General features: G+C 42.3%; 1 protein-coding gene across 1 annotated transcript in view; it reads left to right on the top strand.

The window, feature by feature from the left end:
• The first annotated feature begins 1,289 nt into the window (after positions 1 to 1,289).
• LOC119896419 (immunoglobulin superfamily member 1-like) overlaps positions 1,290 to 16,297 on the top strand; it is a 71,794-nt gene continuing 56,786 nt past the window's right edge. The window contains exons 1-2 of the mRNA XM_038709847.1: positions 1,290 to 1,381; positions 1,629 to 1,664. Coding sequence (XP_038565775.1) covers positions 1,330 to 1,381; positions 1,629 to 1,664 — 88 coding nt within the window. The 5' untranslated portion in view covers positions 1,290 to 1,329. The remainder of the gene's footprint in view (positions 1,382 to 1,628; positions 1,665 to 16,297) is intronic.

Raw genomic sequence — 16,297 nt, 5'->3', positions numbered from 1 at the left:
GAACACTTTAATAATTCAAAGCCAAGAAGGTCAGGTTCGGTGTATGACCTGTAATCTGTGGGCCCATGAAGCCTGTCACTATTGTGCTACACCATTTAATAACTAGATTGTGTCTCATTTTGCACCCACTGGCTTCAAAAAGTTCCAAGACAGAGACAGTAATGTCAAAAATGTTCTAACCATAAGCAATCCTTGGTCACCCCTAAAAGTCTGTGATAATCCTTCAGCACATATTCCTCTGATCTTAACTGTAGTCAACAAATCATTCATTTCTTTTTTAACTTAAAAGTGAGGTATAATTTAATGTAAATGAAATTAAACGATTAAATGAATGTTTTGTCGTTGGCTGAATGTGCCCCATAAATTTGATGGTGGATATATTAATTTGAGGATTTTTGCTTCCTATTTGGCAAAAGAGTTGCAGACATTACTCAGAAAGTCCACTGACTCCGGCTGTGCCACGGTTTTCTACCGTCCTTTCAGCAGCTGAGCGTGCAGCCTGTACCAGGTCAGATTTGGGCTTCTACTAACGTCTTCACAGCTCTCAGTGAACATGTTTTGTTCTGTTGTCTGCAGGCTGCATATCCCACAATAAGGATTTCAGAATCCAAGCATTTTGCTGACATGTTTAGATTTTTGTTGATTCTGTAATCAGTGCTTGCTTTTTGTGCTTCTGCTATGATGAAGTATTAATTGATTAAGTTTCTCTATGCCTTTCTGTTTCTGACTTTCTGCCCATTTTGATCTGCTCTGCAGAGCGGAGAACTGTTTCTGGGACGCGCTGAGGCCTCGTCTGGTAGACTCACAAGCATTAACTATGGCCGCGAATAGCTCTGGCAACCGCTGCACAGCCGTAATCCTGTCAGATTCAGTGGCATTTGGCTGCCCACATCCAACTTTTCAGTGAGGTACCAACTCCTTTCACTTCTTGCAGACTCGTGTGTCTCATAAAATCAGATCACAGTTGGAAAAATACCAGTGACTACTTTATTATTTTTTAAAGAATTAGATGCTACATAAAAACAGATAGCTATTACCTCTAAATGTATTCACTTAGTGCTGTGCATGGGTTTATACCACCGCTTATGGAAACATATCTGGTGGAGATAAAGATCTTTGTGTTGCTCAACAACAATTTCGATATCCAGAAGTGATAGAAGTGATGCTTCAGTGCTGCAGCTTTTGGTTGGTGGTTTAGAGTTACTGACTTTTAGTACTAAAAAAACACCAGAAACAGGAAGTATTTCAGGAAGGACAAGCTGTGTGTAATGTTTTTGTGCACCAGGGTTCATCTGTGTTGGTACTGATAATTGACACAGAGCAGCCGTCATGTCAGCTATGGGGAGCATACAGCAGAGAAACCTTCGCTATTTGGCCCTTAGTAAGACCGACTTTCTAAAATTTTATCCACAAAATTTCCAAAATCTTTGAAAAGCAGTTTTTTTTTGTTAAGCAGAGTTATTGTATTGTACAGAACAGAATCCTCTCAAGGCCAATTTTTCGTTTAAAGATCCTTCTCTTCATTGAAATTAACAAGGGAATCTAAAACAGAAACAAGGAAAACTTTCATTTCTGCACTTTTCAGTTTACTGAATGTAATGAGCCATGTCATTTCTTCTGTTCCACAGTCTTTTTCCTCCTGACCGCTTCTTCACCTGCTGCAGGTCAGTTCATTCTCCTGTGTCATTCATAAAGTATTTTTAGTTTTCAGTTTACTTGTGTTTAAAAAATTCTTACATGCCTGATAGGTGTCATCAGACTAGCTGGGTCCGGGTCTACTCGGTGCTCCGGAAGAGTTGAAATTTATTACAACAACGCCTGGGGAACAGTCTGTGACGACAACTGGGATTTAAATGATGCTGAGGTGTACCAGTGTTTTATTTACAACTGCTAACATCTTTTTCCAACACCTTTGTCCAATCTGTAGTCACATTTTCAAAGCTCTAAACACAGGTAGCTCCACATCGGTTTGTTCATACCATACCATTAACACAATTCATGTTGTTTTCACACAATATGCAGTCAATTAACCCATTTATACAATGCTAAGTTATTCTTAGCATGAGTGCGCGCTCACGTGGGTGCATTGATATTGACTACCAGCTATATACAGCGTGCTAGCCTCGAAAATCCAGCTGTATTATAACATTAACTTAGCTCTCCTTATTAGCTAGGCTCCTTACATGCTTGCTAATAACTTTTTTTAAGCGGGGTCTCCGACATTAACAGCGTTATGTTGGACAGATTTGTGCAGCTGTGTTCCATGAGGGAGAGAGAGAGAGAGGTACGGGTGAGTGAGAGAGTGAGAGGGACCAGCGAGAGGAAGTGCTGCGCGAATGCGCTACGGCGCCCTGCAATCAAATACGATAAAAAAAAAAAAAGAAAGAAAGAATCTAAAATCAATGTGGGGCGGTCAGTGTTGATATTGTGGCGGGCCACCACAAATAAATGAACGTATGGGAAACACTGTAATGGATCTACTGATGGCGTTTGTTGGAACATAAAAGTATTTGACAGTATTTTTACACATTTTGAACTAAAAGCCACATAGGTTGGATTAATTGTTGATCACTGGCTGGCACTTCTGTAGTTCTGTCACTTACATATTTTTCCTATTCTACATTCTATAAAGTAAAGCTGACACTTTTACATAGTTTATTGCCAAAAAGGCAGACAATCGACCCTCAAGTCAAAAATGTAGGGTGGTTTACAGTAAAAGGAAACTGAATTTAAAAAAACAATGGACTTCATCGTCTACTGTATGCAGGTAGAGCTGAAACATGAAAAGTAATGCAGTTTTTGTAATTTAAAAAGAAACTTTGTTATTGTTAGAAATAGTACTTTGAACAAAAGTACAACAAAAATATTAAAGATTTTATAAATAAGGGTCAAATTTATAAAACTACAGAAAACATTTTAAAATATCTGATTGATTATAAATTACAGAGTACTACTACTAATGAAAATTAAAGCCCCCCTGCAGCCAGTTTTAACTGCCGTTTTTTGTTAACGTTCTTTCTCAAACAGAGAATGGGGGGTGTGGTTAATAATCGGACGTAATACATTACCATGACAACCAAAAACTGACCGGCTGGAGTGTTCACAAATGAAATGCTGTGTTAACATCACTACACTGTAAAGTTTAGTACATTGTACTGTCTGGCATCAGCTGTTATTAATCATACAGTCGATGGTCCTGTCACGCACTGTACATGAGAATTCACACTACGTTTATGGTGCGCTTACTTTACCGCGGGGGTGTGGGGGGTCCCTCCGACGATGCATCGGTAAAACGGCCGTCAGTAAAATGCATGTTGCAGACTGTATTATAAGACGGTGGCAGGTGAAAGTGCGACGCATTTTCTGTCATCTGTCCTCCAACACCGCACGCATAAATGCCATAATGAAAATGAACAGCACACTAAACCAAGAGGAGGAAACTAAAAAATAAAATGAAGACCCTCTGTTAGCTAAATTTCTGCAATAACTACACTAGCTAACTACACCTGGCTAACTACAACCAAGTTACCTTAGCTAACTAAACTAGAAAGACAAACCAACAATCAAACACATGGCGTTCACTTCTCTAATTTCTCTAAAGAATACACCGTGAACGCCTTGTTATGTAACACATTTATATATAATGTTGGACTTGCCCTGAAAGCAACTTCGTCCAGCGTCCAAGACCTGATGCGACACCAGCAAGTGCCGTTAAGTGGACCCACTTAATGATGTAATGTGACACGAAGAGTATTTATATAAAAATGTAATGTCAAAAACTGAGGCGCAGCCTTGCTCTGTTTGGGACTGTGAGCTGCACTTTATCAGATGAGCTGAAGTTAACGTGTGTGGATTTGTGTGCCTGATCACAGGTTAGTTTCGTTTTGGTGAAAAGGTGCAACACTCACATTTAAAGAATATACTTCCCCAAACAAAAGACACAAACGAGGAGGGAAGACTAAATCACGTGTGTTGACTCAGCAGGGATGATATTAAATTACTTGACTACAGGTAAAACATATTTAAACACAATAAAGAATGCCCGAGAGTCTCACTGCATTATATTCTATCATATTTATATATTTTGAATTGTTACCTAGTTCCTAAATTTTAATTGTAAAATTATTAAAATCCATAGGGTCAAGATTGAGTTTTTTAATAAGAGGCTGAACCACAGCATGTTTAAAAGTGGATGGAAAAATTCCATTTATAAGAGAGCTATTTATTATAGACAAAAGGCTAGGAGCAACAACATCTAAAATCTCTTTTAAAAGACGCGAGGGGACAGTGTCTGTAGGAGCAAAAGTAGGCTTCATGAGTGAGGCTATATCGATCAGTTCAGAAAAGGCCACAAGCTGAAAATAATTTAAAGAGACAGGGCATGGGACTATGATCTAATGATGTCAACCTTATCAATAATAAACCTCAAGAACTTCTCTGTAATTTCAGAGGTAGCATCAGGGAGTGCAGTAGCATAGTTTAGTGTAGTGTTATTACACTGAACAAGGTCTTAGGGCTGTGTGCATTTCTAGCAATGATATGAGAGAAATACTTTGCTTTTGAGACTTTGACCAGGCATTGGTAAGATGTTATGCAGTTTCTCAATACTTCGTAGGACACTTGCAGTTTATTCTTTTTCAGTTCCTCTCTGCCTTCCTGCATTCCTGTCTAAGGGCACGGGTCTCACTATTAAGCCAAGGCTGAGCTTTGACTTTGGATCTCTTAAGCTTGAGTGGGGCAATGGTGTCAAGGATGTCTGTGACAGTGGTATTAAACAGAGTGACTAGTGCCTCTTTGCCCATGTCTCTGTAAGTTTAGCAAAAGGCGAAGTCATAAAGGCATCAGAGAATAGCCTAGCTGTGGAGTAATTAAGTGCCGGAACATAGCGATCTGGCATTTTAGGTTTTGGTAAAGGACATGAGAGTGAGGCGGGAAAGATGACAGGTTTATGATCAGATAAGATAGTATCATCCAGCTCAACAAAATCTAATGATAAAACCAGATGATGTGTATGTCCATTGTGGTAGACCTAAATTTATTAGTTATGCATTTTAATAAATTTATGAGAATTGATACCCAATTATGAATTTTAAGATTCATAAAATCATTTTTCCTCGTTAAGGGCACCACCGGAGTTGTTATAATCCTAGAGTCTCCGGACCTCTAGGTAGTTTTGAATAATTATACAATTATCACTAGTGATCAGTTAGTTAATAATCACTCAATTATCTTAAATCAGTCAGTCAGTCTCATATCTAAAGGGTCAATTCTCTTGGCAGGAACTAGAAATAGGCAACACACACAGCTCTTGATTATATTACAGTGAATTTATTCTCTAACTAAGGTGATAAAAAGATGGTTGGATACAGGGAACATAAACATTTGCTGAACAATGAGCCTGGAGGTTCGATTGTGGGAAGCATTTGACTAATACGGCATAGAAGAGCTAATGAAAGTAAACTACTGCTATGATTTTAGGAGTTAAAATGGACATCTGATCACAGAACGTGTGTTAAGTCTTACTGCTTGTCGACAGTCTGCTTTTGGCCTGTTGCTGGTCCCACGCTAGCTGCCCGATCCTGGCTTTTTGCTAGGGATTCTCCGGGGTTCTCCGTGTCTGATTGAAAACGCCTCCTCCGTCTGGCAATTCGGCTGTTTTCAGGTTTCCTTCGTTGTAGCTGGCGAGACCACGTGGCTTGGTCTGACCTCGGTGAAGTTGGCTCGACGAAAAAGGCTTAAAATGGAACTTGGTCGTTCCTGAATTAGTCCAGTGTAACTTAACGGACTCATAACTTTAACAAACAAAAGAAATAAAGAAAATAAAACAAACTGAAGGCAGATCGACGTCGCGGCACTTCAGGTGTGTAGCTTCAGGCGAACAAAGGGCCTGTTTGTTTCGCTGGTCGACTGAGGGCGTTGCCTGGCGCAGCACGCGCCGCGTCCAGAGAGCAGAACAGAGTGGAAGAGCCAACAGCGAAGCGAAGAGAGAGAGTGAGCGAGGTCGCGTGTCGCTCTTTTGTTGCCTGGGGCGTGGTTCCCCAGGGGGCGTCTCAGGTTTCCCAAGGGACTGCCTTTCTAAACTTAATGTTTAAAGAAAAGAAATCTTTTTGCACGTATTATAATCAAATATTTTCCACAATCGAACCTCAATGGTTGAACGGTTGTACTGTTCTAGGCATTTGGTAACAGGAAACAATTGTCACATTATTGGTCAGGATATTTATACATTTAACGGCATTTCCAATGAGGGCATGTAATACTTATTTCGTCCACTTGGGGGAGCTCAGGTTACATGAGGAAAGCTTGGATTAAATCAAAGATCGTCTCTCCTTAGGAACCGGGGAATATTGTTGATTCATCCTTAAATTCAAGCTGGCGATTAAGAGTATAGTAAAACATTTCTTTGTCATCATTTCTAAAGGAATTTTGTAAGAAAGTATTATGAACAAGCATTGATTACATTAGATGAAGGAGTGTCTTGCTGAAAATAAAAACATTGCACAAGTAACTTCTTTCAGCACTAATATCAACAACAGACAGCAACAACAGTTAACATAACTACTCAAATAGAGGCAAACGTATTCAGGCAACTAAAGATTTAATTAACTTAATTAAATGCTTTGAGTATTTGGAGACTGCAGTCCGTTTTACATTGAAAGTTCAGTGTCTGGACCATGTCACACCTAGGTGAGACAAGGAGTATCCCTTTGATGTGGTACTAAAACAAAGAATAAGGTCAGTTGCCACGGAAACGTGTGTGGGGGGCCAGTTTTGATAGGCTGTTCAGGGAGATGCCAATGGCTGGCTCGTGTCCCTTTGTCAGTTTAACAGTCAGGCCCTGCGTTATCAGCTTCGGAATCAAAAAGGTGCCAGTTTTATGGTCGGGATAGCACTTAGAGAAAGCAACTTTGACCCCTCCCCATCTTCTCTGGGGAGGAGAAAGGAGTTTAGGGTAGCTCCAAATTTATTCAATGTAAAATGCACAAATCCACACCGTTGTTCACTACAGTCCCCCCTTCGGCCAAAATGTTCCCTCCGATAGGTAACGTTTTGGACGCAATGAGAAACAACATGTGTGGTTTGTCAGGTGCAGGTCGACTTTGTCAGGTACTGATGATGCTGGCGAGCTGCTGGTCAGGTACTGATGATGCTGGTGAGGTGGAAGGAGTCAAGCAGAGCAGAGCAGGTGGCAAAAACACAACATCTGTGATCAGGTTGATGTCCTTCTAAGGCTACTAATTCTGCTAGTCACTTAGGGTAACCCCAATTAGCTAGTCTGAAAGTAGCAGGTGCCTGCTGTGTTACTTAATCACCTGAAACAAAGTAAAACGGAAAATTAATTTGGGAAGCAAAACAAATATCTTAACAAAATGACAAGTCGTGTGTGAGCATGACCAACATTATTTTTCTCAGAAATTCTTCAATATTCAGAACCATAACCTGCAGTGAACTTGAGGGTTGTTTAGCTGGTTTAGGCTAATAGTCTAGTCTGAGGGTCTTAGCCCTTTCAAAACAAAATTTTATAAAAGAAGCGGCTTTTAGTCCTCAGAGGAACTGTCCTGAGTGGTATTCTATTTCTGCAGTTGCTGCAAAAAGATGTCTGCTCTGGAGCAGGTATTCTTAATTGGTATAAGGAACAATAAATTTAGACAGTAACCCCCACTTGTGACTAAGTGGTCAGGAGAGAGCGGCTCCACCTGGTGGGTGATAAAAGTTTTGGAAATTCTAATTTAATTGGTTAAAGACCTCCACTGGTAATTTAGTGGTAGGTTTAAATTGCAACAGGGAGACACAGAATAGTGGCTAGAGCTGTGGGTGGCGGACCGAAGTAAAAAGATACCTGGCTTCCAATTTCTGTTTTACAAGGCACGCACATGAACTCTAATGACCTTTTAACCACTAGCAGCTATCGTCCCTAATTGAGGATTTCTGTTAATCCTTTATTTATTATTAGGACGTTATCGTTCCCGACAAGTCCCATGGGATTTTTGTGAAGCTTAGTTCGGTCCAGAACAGGTGAATGTTTGTCTGTGACCACAGAAGGATCGGTCCAGTGGGGAGAGAACTTGTGTGCAAGTCTTCCTGTTCTCTGGCCGTCTTGTTTCCTTAGTGGAGCAGAGATGTGATGACAAACTCTGTCCCCCCTTCGGAGCTTGTTGTGAGACGCATTTTGGTCGTTATAGACTTTGCATCTTTGTGTGCTGTCTAAATTATTTTGGCCTGTGAGGAAATGTTTATTTCCTCTGGCTGGTTCAGTTTGGGGTTCTCTCCTGTCAAATTGTGTCTTTGACAAGGGAAAAGAAATGTCTCTCCGTTGTAAGGAGGCTCTGTGTGATGGTTTTGCTGGTTGAGACTGGCAGCAAACCTTACAGCTTTTGATGTAGTCTGCTACATCTTTTTGCATGTTTGACCAATATGCTACTTGTTTTAGTGCATTGTGTGTTGCACTGAACCCTTTGTGGCTTTTGTAAGGTGAGTCATGGGCGTGCATGAGCATCACCCCCCTGTGGCTCTGAGGCACCACGAACGCAGGTGAAGTGCGGGCGTCTGAGACATACGAGAGAATGCCCGTGACGACACGCAAAGAAGAGCGCACCAGGTAAAGGTGTTTCAAGCCAGGGATGGAATCAAGCTCAGTGTTTGAGACAGGCTCTGCGTCAGAAAGGCAGAGGAGCATTTTGCTAATGGCGGGATCAAGAGTTTGAAGCCGAATAAAGTCAGAGTCACCAAGAGAGTCAGGGACTGAGATTTGTGGCGAAGGGGAGGCTGTCAGAGACAAGCCTGCTGCCTGGGCTCTGGTGGCGTCGCAAGTCATAAGGGCGGGATGGGTGGGGAGCAAATCCGCTTGGGAGTGCTGGGGTGTGTCTTTAACAGCACCCTGTTTGCCTAGTGCTGTAAACTTGGTGTCAAGTTCAGCTGTAGGATGACTATATGTGGTGTCTGACCCCCCTCTCATGCCGTTATGTAAAGTCATGGAGGATGGCTCTGGTGAAGTGTTGACAGGGAAGGCGGTGACAGTTTGTGCACCCATCTGTCTGTTATTGGTCATGTTGCCTGTGGGAACCGAGTCGCTGGTACGCGGCAAAGAAGAAAGGCTGACAGTAGCCTTTGAAGGCTCAGTGTGAATCACTTCGTTAATAGAGAGGTCAGGAGGCAAGGAAGAAGGCGTGTGCCCCATCTGTGGAGTCTTGAGCTCACAGTCATGAGTGTCAATGCTGATCGGCCAATCCAGTGGAGTGGTTTTGGGGATCAGTGCGTCATTTGAAGTGGTAACTAAAGCACAGAGGCGGGTTTCTCGTTCTGTGCTGTATTCAGACAGTGAGATAGACAGAGGTCGTTTCACCTGTGCCCAGATCGTCAAGTTCTGAAAGTCAAGCAGTGGCTCAAAGCGGTTAAGGAAGTCTTTGCCAATGAGTAGAGGAATGGCGTCAAATGGTGAGACATACACCGGGTGGATGAGGTCCATGGGACCGATAGACATGTGGACTAATGTCATGGCTGTCAGATTGAGGTTTTCAGGGCCGAGTGGCTGGACCTCAATGTCACAAGTCTGTAGTTTCAGGTCTGTGTGGGAGCAGGTCATAGCCTGTAGCTGCCTGAAGAGGGCTGATGACATTACAGTGATGTCTGCAGCTGAATCAAGAAGTGCTTCCTGCACCAGAGTGTTTTCAAGTGTTACAGGCAGGTAGAATTTCCGTGAAACTCCCCTTTCAGTAAGGTGACACAAGAACTGTTGGGAGGGCGGACTGCCCTGAGTGGCTTTGGACTCTGTGAGGATTCTCTCTTGAGTCGGACTGTACCACCAGGAGTGTGCTGGAGGGAGTGGTTCTCTCAGTCCATCTGTGTGAGCGTGTCAGTCGTTTTGACAAAGTGTCAGGAGAAGGGGACTTTGGCTTTGCAGCAGCTGCGGCCAAGTGCTCTGCCTTCTTGTCTTCCTGTTTGGACAGGGTTTGGAGCAGGCGCTTAAGCGCTGTGATTTCCTCCTTACTAAAAGTGGGTGTGTCAGACTCACTTTCAGTGTTATCGCTATTTGTGTCTCTATAGTGGGATCTCTGGAGTGTAGCTCTCTGAGATCGCCTGTCCCAATTGTTTTGGGATTTGTGCTGCTTGTGTCCCCCCTTCCGTGAAAAGAGGTGGGTTTCACAGCGGTTGGGCGTGTACCTGGGCCGATGGGTTTCAGGCCTCAGATTTTGGCTCTTGTCAGACCAAGATGGCTCTGAGTTATGTCGACCATGCTCATTTTGCTGAGGCGGGCTGCACCTCTGCTTCTGGCTTGGTCTATAATTCTGGGAGGTGATGCAGGTTGATGCAGGTGTTTCAAGACCAGGAGCTCGTTTTGGCTCCACCTGTAGGGAATTGATGCTGAGAGTGAGGACACCATGGGGCTCAGAATGCCTCGTCATGGTGAGTCCCTGCTTTTCAAATCCTTTTGTAGCTAACTCGCGTAGCTGTCGACTGGTTTGGGTGCGTGGGCAGGCTGCCACACCCAGATGATGACTGGTAGTGGGGTGGAGGTTTTGGATAAAAAGATATTTGAAGTTTAACTCTTCCTCCATATCTGGCTCATTTTTGGTACCAAAGTACGCTTGTCTGAGTCGGTTGTAGTACTGCTGAGGAGGTTCTGGCCTCCCTTGCTTAACAGCAAGTGCAGCTGTTAGACCTGATTGTGCTGTCAAGTCCGAATATTCCTCCACCAGTGCCTGGCAGAGCGAGTCAGAATCTTGTCTGACATACCTTTGCTGGCGTTCAATAAAGCTGCTGACCTCTCGACTAGATGTCACCTTGATCAGGTAAATCTTGTCGTCAGTGGTGGCAGCAGGGAATTTCCGCAAGTAGTATTCAATATCTCTTGATAGATACTGGTCTCATTTGAGCCTGTAGCCTCAGGCTCGAAGCGTGTTATGTGGCGAGCGATTTTGTCTAAGTCCCTGTCAGAGGGGCTTACGTCATGGTCAGCAGTTGGCGGCGGATGCAGCCGAGGGGAGTAAGCCGTCTTCACCTGAGTAGATGGAGGGCTATTTCTCTGGCGCTCTGTCATATGATCCTGTGGGATCAGTTGTGGGAGTGGTCGTGGAGACCATCCTCCTGAGGCTGGCAAAGGGGAGCAAGCCTTGTCTCTCTCTGGTGGGAGTGTTTTGTAGGAGGGAGTATGTTTGGCTGTCTCACATGAGAGCTGGAACTCTCTTCTGGTATCAGCCAACTCCTCCTTGTTTTCCTGCTGTAGTGGGGATTGGGTTACTCTGTCCCTGTCCTCTAGCTGTCTTCGCATTTCTTGCATGCGTTTTTGGTCAGGTTCTCTAAGTTTGCTATAAACTTTGACTCGTAATTTTAGCTCTTTAATTTCCCCCACTGCTTGTCTAAGGAGGGTTTCTGATTGGTCAAGGGATTCAGTTGTGTCTTTAAGTTTACTTTTGGTCCACTCTAACTGAAAGAGTGAGTGTTCAAGTTGATTGGTCTTTTCCTGCAGCTCAATTTTCTCCTCATCGACTCCACCCTCCTGTGGGAGGTGGCAAGGAGCTTGTAGGTCAGTGATGCGTTCTTCCGCTTCACTTAGTGACTGCCTGGTGTTTTCCAGCTGCTGTTTAAGCTGGTGCGTGTGCTTAGACTGGGCAGACATTACAATAGCTAGTTTTCCTAGCATCTGGGACAAGGCTTTGTCCTTTGAGGAAGTGGCTAGAGCAGTTGTTACCAGCTCTGCAAAAATTGTTTCAAGGTTCACCGCATCGGTGCCTTGTATTTGGCTTGAGTAGCCAGGTACCATGGTCTCTGTCATGTGGGCCAAGATGGAGTCAAGATGGAGTCTATAGCTTCCTGGAGCTGTTGACTGTGTTCCGTTAAGTTACTTTGGAAGGTTGGAATCTGAAGAAAAGAAAATCAAATCTATGGACTCAGTTATACAATTTGGTTTCATAAAATCAGAAGTGGACTACAGGTGTTAGCTGGTACAGCAGACCTGAGCCAGTCAGTTAAACAGAGTTTCAGCTAGTGTGTTAACTAGTTGAGAAAAAGGGAATGTCAGGTTGGGGAAAGCTGACTTTCAAGTCAGACTTAAATGACCAAACTGAAAATTCAAATTTAGGGTGAAGGCAAAAATAGGAAAATGAAATTAAATCACACTTGGGATTAAAGTTAAATGCTATAGATCGAATCAAAGTTCATGTTACAACTAGCTTGACAATCAAAGCTCAAAGTCCTTAATGATCAAAGTCAAAGTTGAAAAAAAAAATTGTTTGAGAAAATTAAAATTTTAGAATCAAAGTTCAAAATTGGAAAATTAAAATTTTGAGATTAAAATTAAGTTCAAAGGCAATGAGAATAAGCTCAAAGTTCAAAGTTACATTAACAAAAATCCCAGGCTGATTAAAGTGGATTAAATAAAAAAATAAAAATCAAAGCTGATTAAACTGAAGGTTTTAATTACCCTTTGGTAATTATCAAGTTATCAAAATTCCAATTGCTATAAAAGTCAGAGTCCAAATTACATTTATAATGAACAAGGATTAAAGAAAGCCTAGTTGGAAAGCTATCAATTCAACTTATCAAGCTTAATGTGGGTTTCAGAATTCCAATCAGTCCAAACAACAAAAGGTTAACCAAAAATTCAAATCAAGATGTTATTCTGTATTTATCTTATTTCCTGCAAGGATCAAAATAGCACTACAGAAAAGGCTTCAAAATGACAAAGTCAAAATCAGGGATATTGCAGCAGTAATGAGAATAAAGCTTTTTATTCAAATACAGCTGGATCAAAATTAGAAAAGCTAATCTTTGAATAAAATATTGCATCAAAATTAATAGAACTACTCAGTGTAATCCTAGGTTAGGGTACGGAATTGGCTCAGTACCTTGTTACAAGCAAACACCCAATAGATCTTTAAAGGTTAGCAGTTATTCAAGGAAAAAGGAGAGCCTGTGCTCTATCCTACACTTAAGGAGTAACACTCCTTATTAATTTAATCTGAGAGTCGACACAATTATGTGTCTCAAGTTAACAAGATCGATCACCAAAGTCTGGTTTAATTCACTCGATTCAAACGCTCATCTCTGTCACTGATGACGCTGAAGTCGATTTAATGCAGAGCATGCAATTTATTCCGCCAGCCAGTAGGGGAGCTGTGGCTCCGCCTCGGGCGGCCTATTTCTCAATGTAGAAGAAGAAGCGGCTTCCTCTCTGGTCCTCGGACCCAACAGCTGTTAGCTTCAGGCTAACGCAGTTAGCAAACCGTCGTTGCAGCAACGGCAGTAAATCAGAACACTGACGGACACCAGTCCCGCTCAAAATGGGGGAAGGACTCGCTCCTTTGTTTCAATGACTCAGCTTGCTTTCAAGCTTCGATTTAGCGTTAACTTAGCTCGGTAGGTACAACGCTACAGGCTAAACTCGGCGTCTTCACGCCTGTGACTCCACTGCCGGGCAGCTGTATTTGTTGAGGTAGCTAATTTCAACAGGATACCGGAGTTTTGCATATAACATAACAACCCACGGCTCAGCGCGTCAGACTGTTATTTATAGCCGCAAACAAATCACATTGGCACAGCGCAACTGTAATCTGTCTGCCTCTTATTAGGCCTTAAAATTATCAATATCGGTTAAGTTTCTCTCAACCAAAAGGGCATTTCATCCACTCGTCAGCGGAGATTGTGTGTAGCTTTAGCTCAGATTTCTCATATGGTAACGTTACAGGAATGCATTCAGTTTAACATTAGCTCGGTCCTCATAGCTCAGCTCACTACAGCTCTGTACTGAACAACAAAGAACAATGGCCCGGCAGCCAAACAAGTTGCACAAAGCATTTCATTTCACAACAAAGAACATGGTCAAAACTCACACACACTTTCATCACTAACGTTAAGTTAAAAGGGAAGACAGGAGAGTTTCTATGGAGCAACTTACTGGGCGATAATTATTTCAGTGGCAAAATTTTGGAGGGAAAAATTTTCTGGGACTCAATAATAACTTCTCTGCATCAGGGCTGTGTGTATAGTCTATTATAGTATGTCACAAGGCCTCACACGGCAGGCTCCATTATGTAGTAGACCTAAATTTATTAGTTATGCATTTTAATAAATTTATGAGAATTGATACCCAATTATGAATTTTAAGATTCATAAAATCATTTTTCCTCGTTAAGGGCACCACCGGAGTTGTTATAATCCTAGAGTCTCCGGACCTCTAGGTAGTTTTGAATAATTATACAATTATTACTAGTGATCAGTTAGTTAATAATCGCTCAATTATCTTAAATCAGTCAGTCAGTCTCATATCTAAAGGGTCAATTCTCTTGGCAGGAACTAGAAATAGGCAACACACACAGCTCTTGATTATATTACAGTGAATTTATTCTCTAACTAAGGTGATAAAAAGATGGTTGGATACAGGGAACATAAACATTTGCTGAACAATGAGCCTGGAGGTTCGATTGTGGGAAGCATTTGACTAATACGGCATAGAAGAGCTAATGAAAGTAAACTACTGCTATGATTTTAGGAGTTAAAATGGACATCTGATCACAGAACGTGTGTTAAGTCTTACTGCTTGTCGACAGTCTGCTTTTGGCCTGTTGCTGGTCCCACGCTAGCTGCCCGATCCTGGCTTTTTGCTAGGGATTCTCCAGGGTTCTTCGTGTCTGATTGAAAACGCCTCCTCCGTCTGGCAATTCGGCTGTTTTCAGGTTTCCTTCGTTGTAGCTGGCGAGACCACGTGGCTTGGTCTGACCTCGGTGAAGTTGGCTCGACGAAAAAGGCTTAAAATGGAACTTGGTCGTTCCTGAATTAGTCCAGTGTAACTTAACGGACTCATAACTTTAACAAACAAAAGAAATAAAGAAAATAAAACAAACTGAAGGCAGATCGACGTCGCGGCACTTCAGGTGTGTAGCTTCAGGCGAACAAAGGGCCTGTTTGTTTCGCTGGTCGACTGAGGGCGTTGCCTGGCGCAGCACGCGCCGCGTCCAGAGAGCAGAACAGAGTGGAAGAGCCAACAGCGAAGCGAAGAGAGAGAGTGAGCGAGGTCGCGTGTCGCTCTTTTGTTGCCTGGGGCGTGGTTCCCCAGGGGGCGTCTCAGGTTTCCCAAGGGACTGCCTCTCTAAACTTAATGTTTAAAGAAAAGAAATCTTTTTGCACGTATTATAATCAAATATTTTCCACAATCGAACCTCAATGGTTGAACGGTTGTACTGTTCTAGGCATTTGGTAACAGGAAACAATTGTCACATTATTGGTCAGGATATTTATACATTTAACGGCATTTCCAATGAGGGCATGTAATACTTATTTCGTCCACTTGGGGGAGCTCAGGTTACATGAGGAAAGCTTGGATTAAATCAAAGATCGTCTCTCCTTAGGAACCGGGGAATATCGTTGATTCATCCTTAAATTCAAGCTGGCGATTAAGAGTATAGTAAAACATTTCTTTGTCATCATTTAAAAAGGGATTTTGTAAGAAAGTATTATGAACAAGCATTGATTACATTAGATGAAGGAGTGTCTTGCTGAAAATAAAAACATTGCACAAGTAACTTCTTTCAGCACTAATATCAACAACAGATAGCAACAACAGTTAACATAACTACTCAAATAGAGGCAAACGTATTCAGGCAACTAAAGATTTAATTAACTTAATTAAATGCTTTGAGTATTTGGAGACTGCAGTCCGTTTTACATTAAAAGATCAGTGTCTGGACCATGTCACACCTAGGTGAGACAAGGAGTATCCCTTTGATGTGGTACTAAAACAAAGAATAAGGTCAGTTGCCACGGAAACGTGTGTGGGGGGCCAGTTTTGATAGGCTGTTCAGGGAGATGCCAATGGCTGGCTCGTGTCCCTTTGTCAGTTTAAGAGTCAGGCCCCGCGTTATCAGCTTCGGAATCAAAAAGGTGCCAGTTTTATGGTCGGGAAAGCACTTAGAGAAAGCAACTTTGACCCCTCCCCATCTTCTCTGGGGAGGAGAAAGGAATTTAGGGTAGCTCCAAATATATTCAATGTAAAATGCACAAATCCACACCGTTGTTCACTACACCATGTTCATGTGTAGGACCAGTAACCCACTGAGAGAGTCCACGAGTTGCAGAAACTGGCTAACCAGTGACTTTGAAGGGCAACAGACATGAATGTTAAAATAACCAAGGATGAAAATGTTGTCAAAGTTGGGCACAAACAATAATAAAAAGCTAGAAAATTTGTGAAGAAATTCCTTATTGTTCTCCTCCTCCTCCACCTCCTTATCGTCCTCCTATTCCATTTCCTCTTTCAACTCCTACTGTTCCTCTTCCTTTAGCTCTTCCTTCTCTCCATATT

The sequence above is a fragment of the Micropterus salmoides genome, unplaced genomic scaffold, assembly GCF_014851395.1.
Source record: "Micropterus salmoides isolate LMB-PRFRI ecotype aquatic unplaced genomic scaffold, ASM1485139v1 Ms_hic_scaffold_10, whole genome shotgun sequence".
Taxonomy (NCBI): domain Eukaryota; kingdom Metazoa; phylum Chordata; class Actinopteri; order Centrarchiformes; family Centrarchidae; genus Micropterus; species Micropterus salmoides.
The sequence above is the reverse complement of the archived record's forward strand: the minus strand, read 5'-3'. Positions and strand labels throughout refer to the sequence as shown.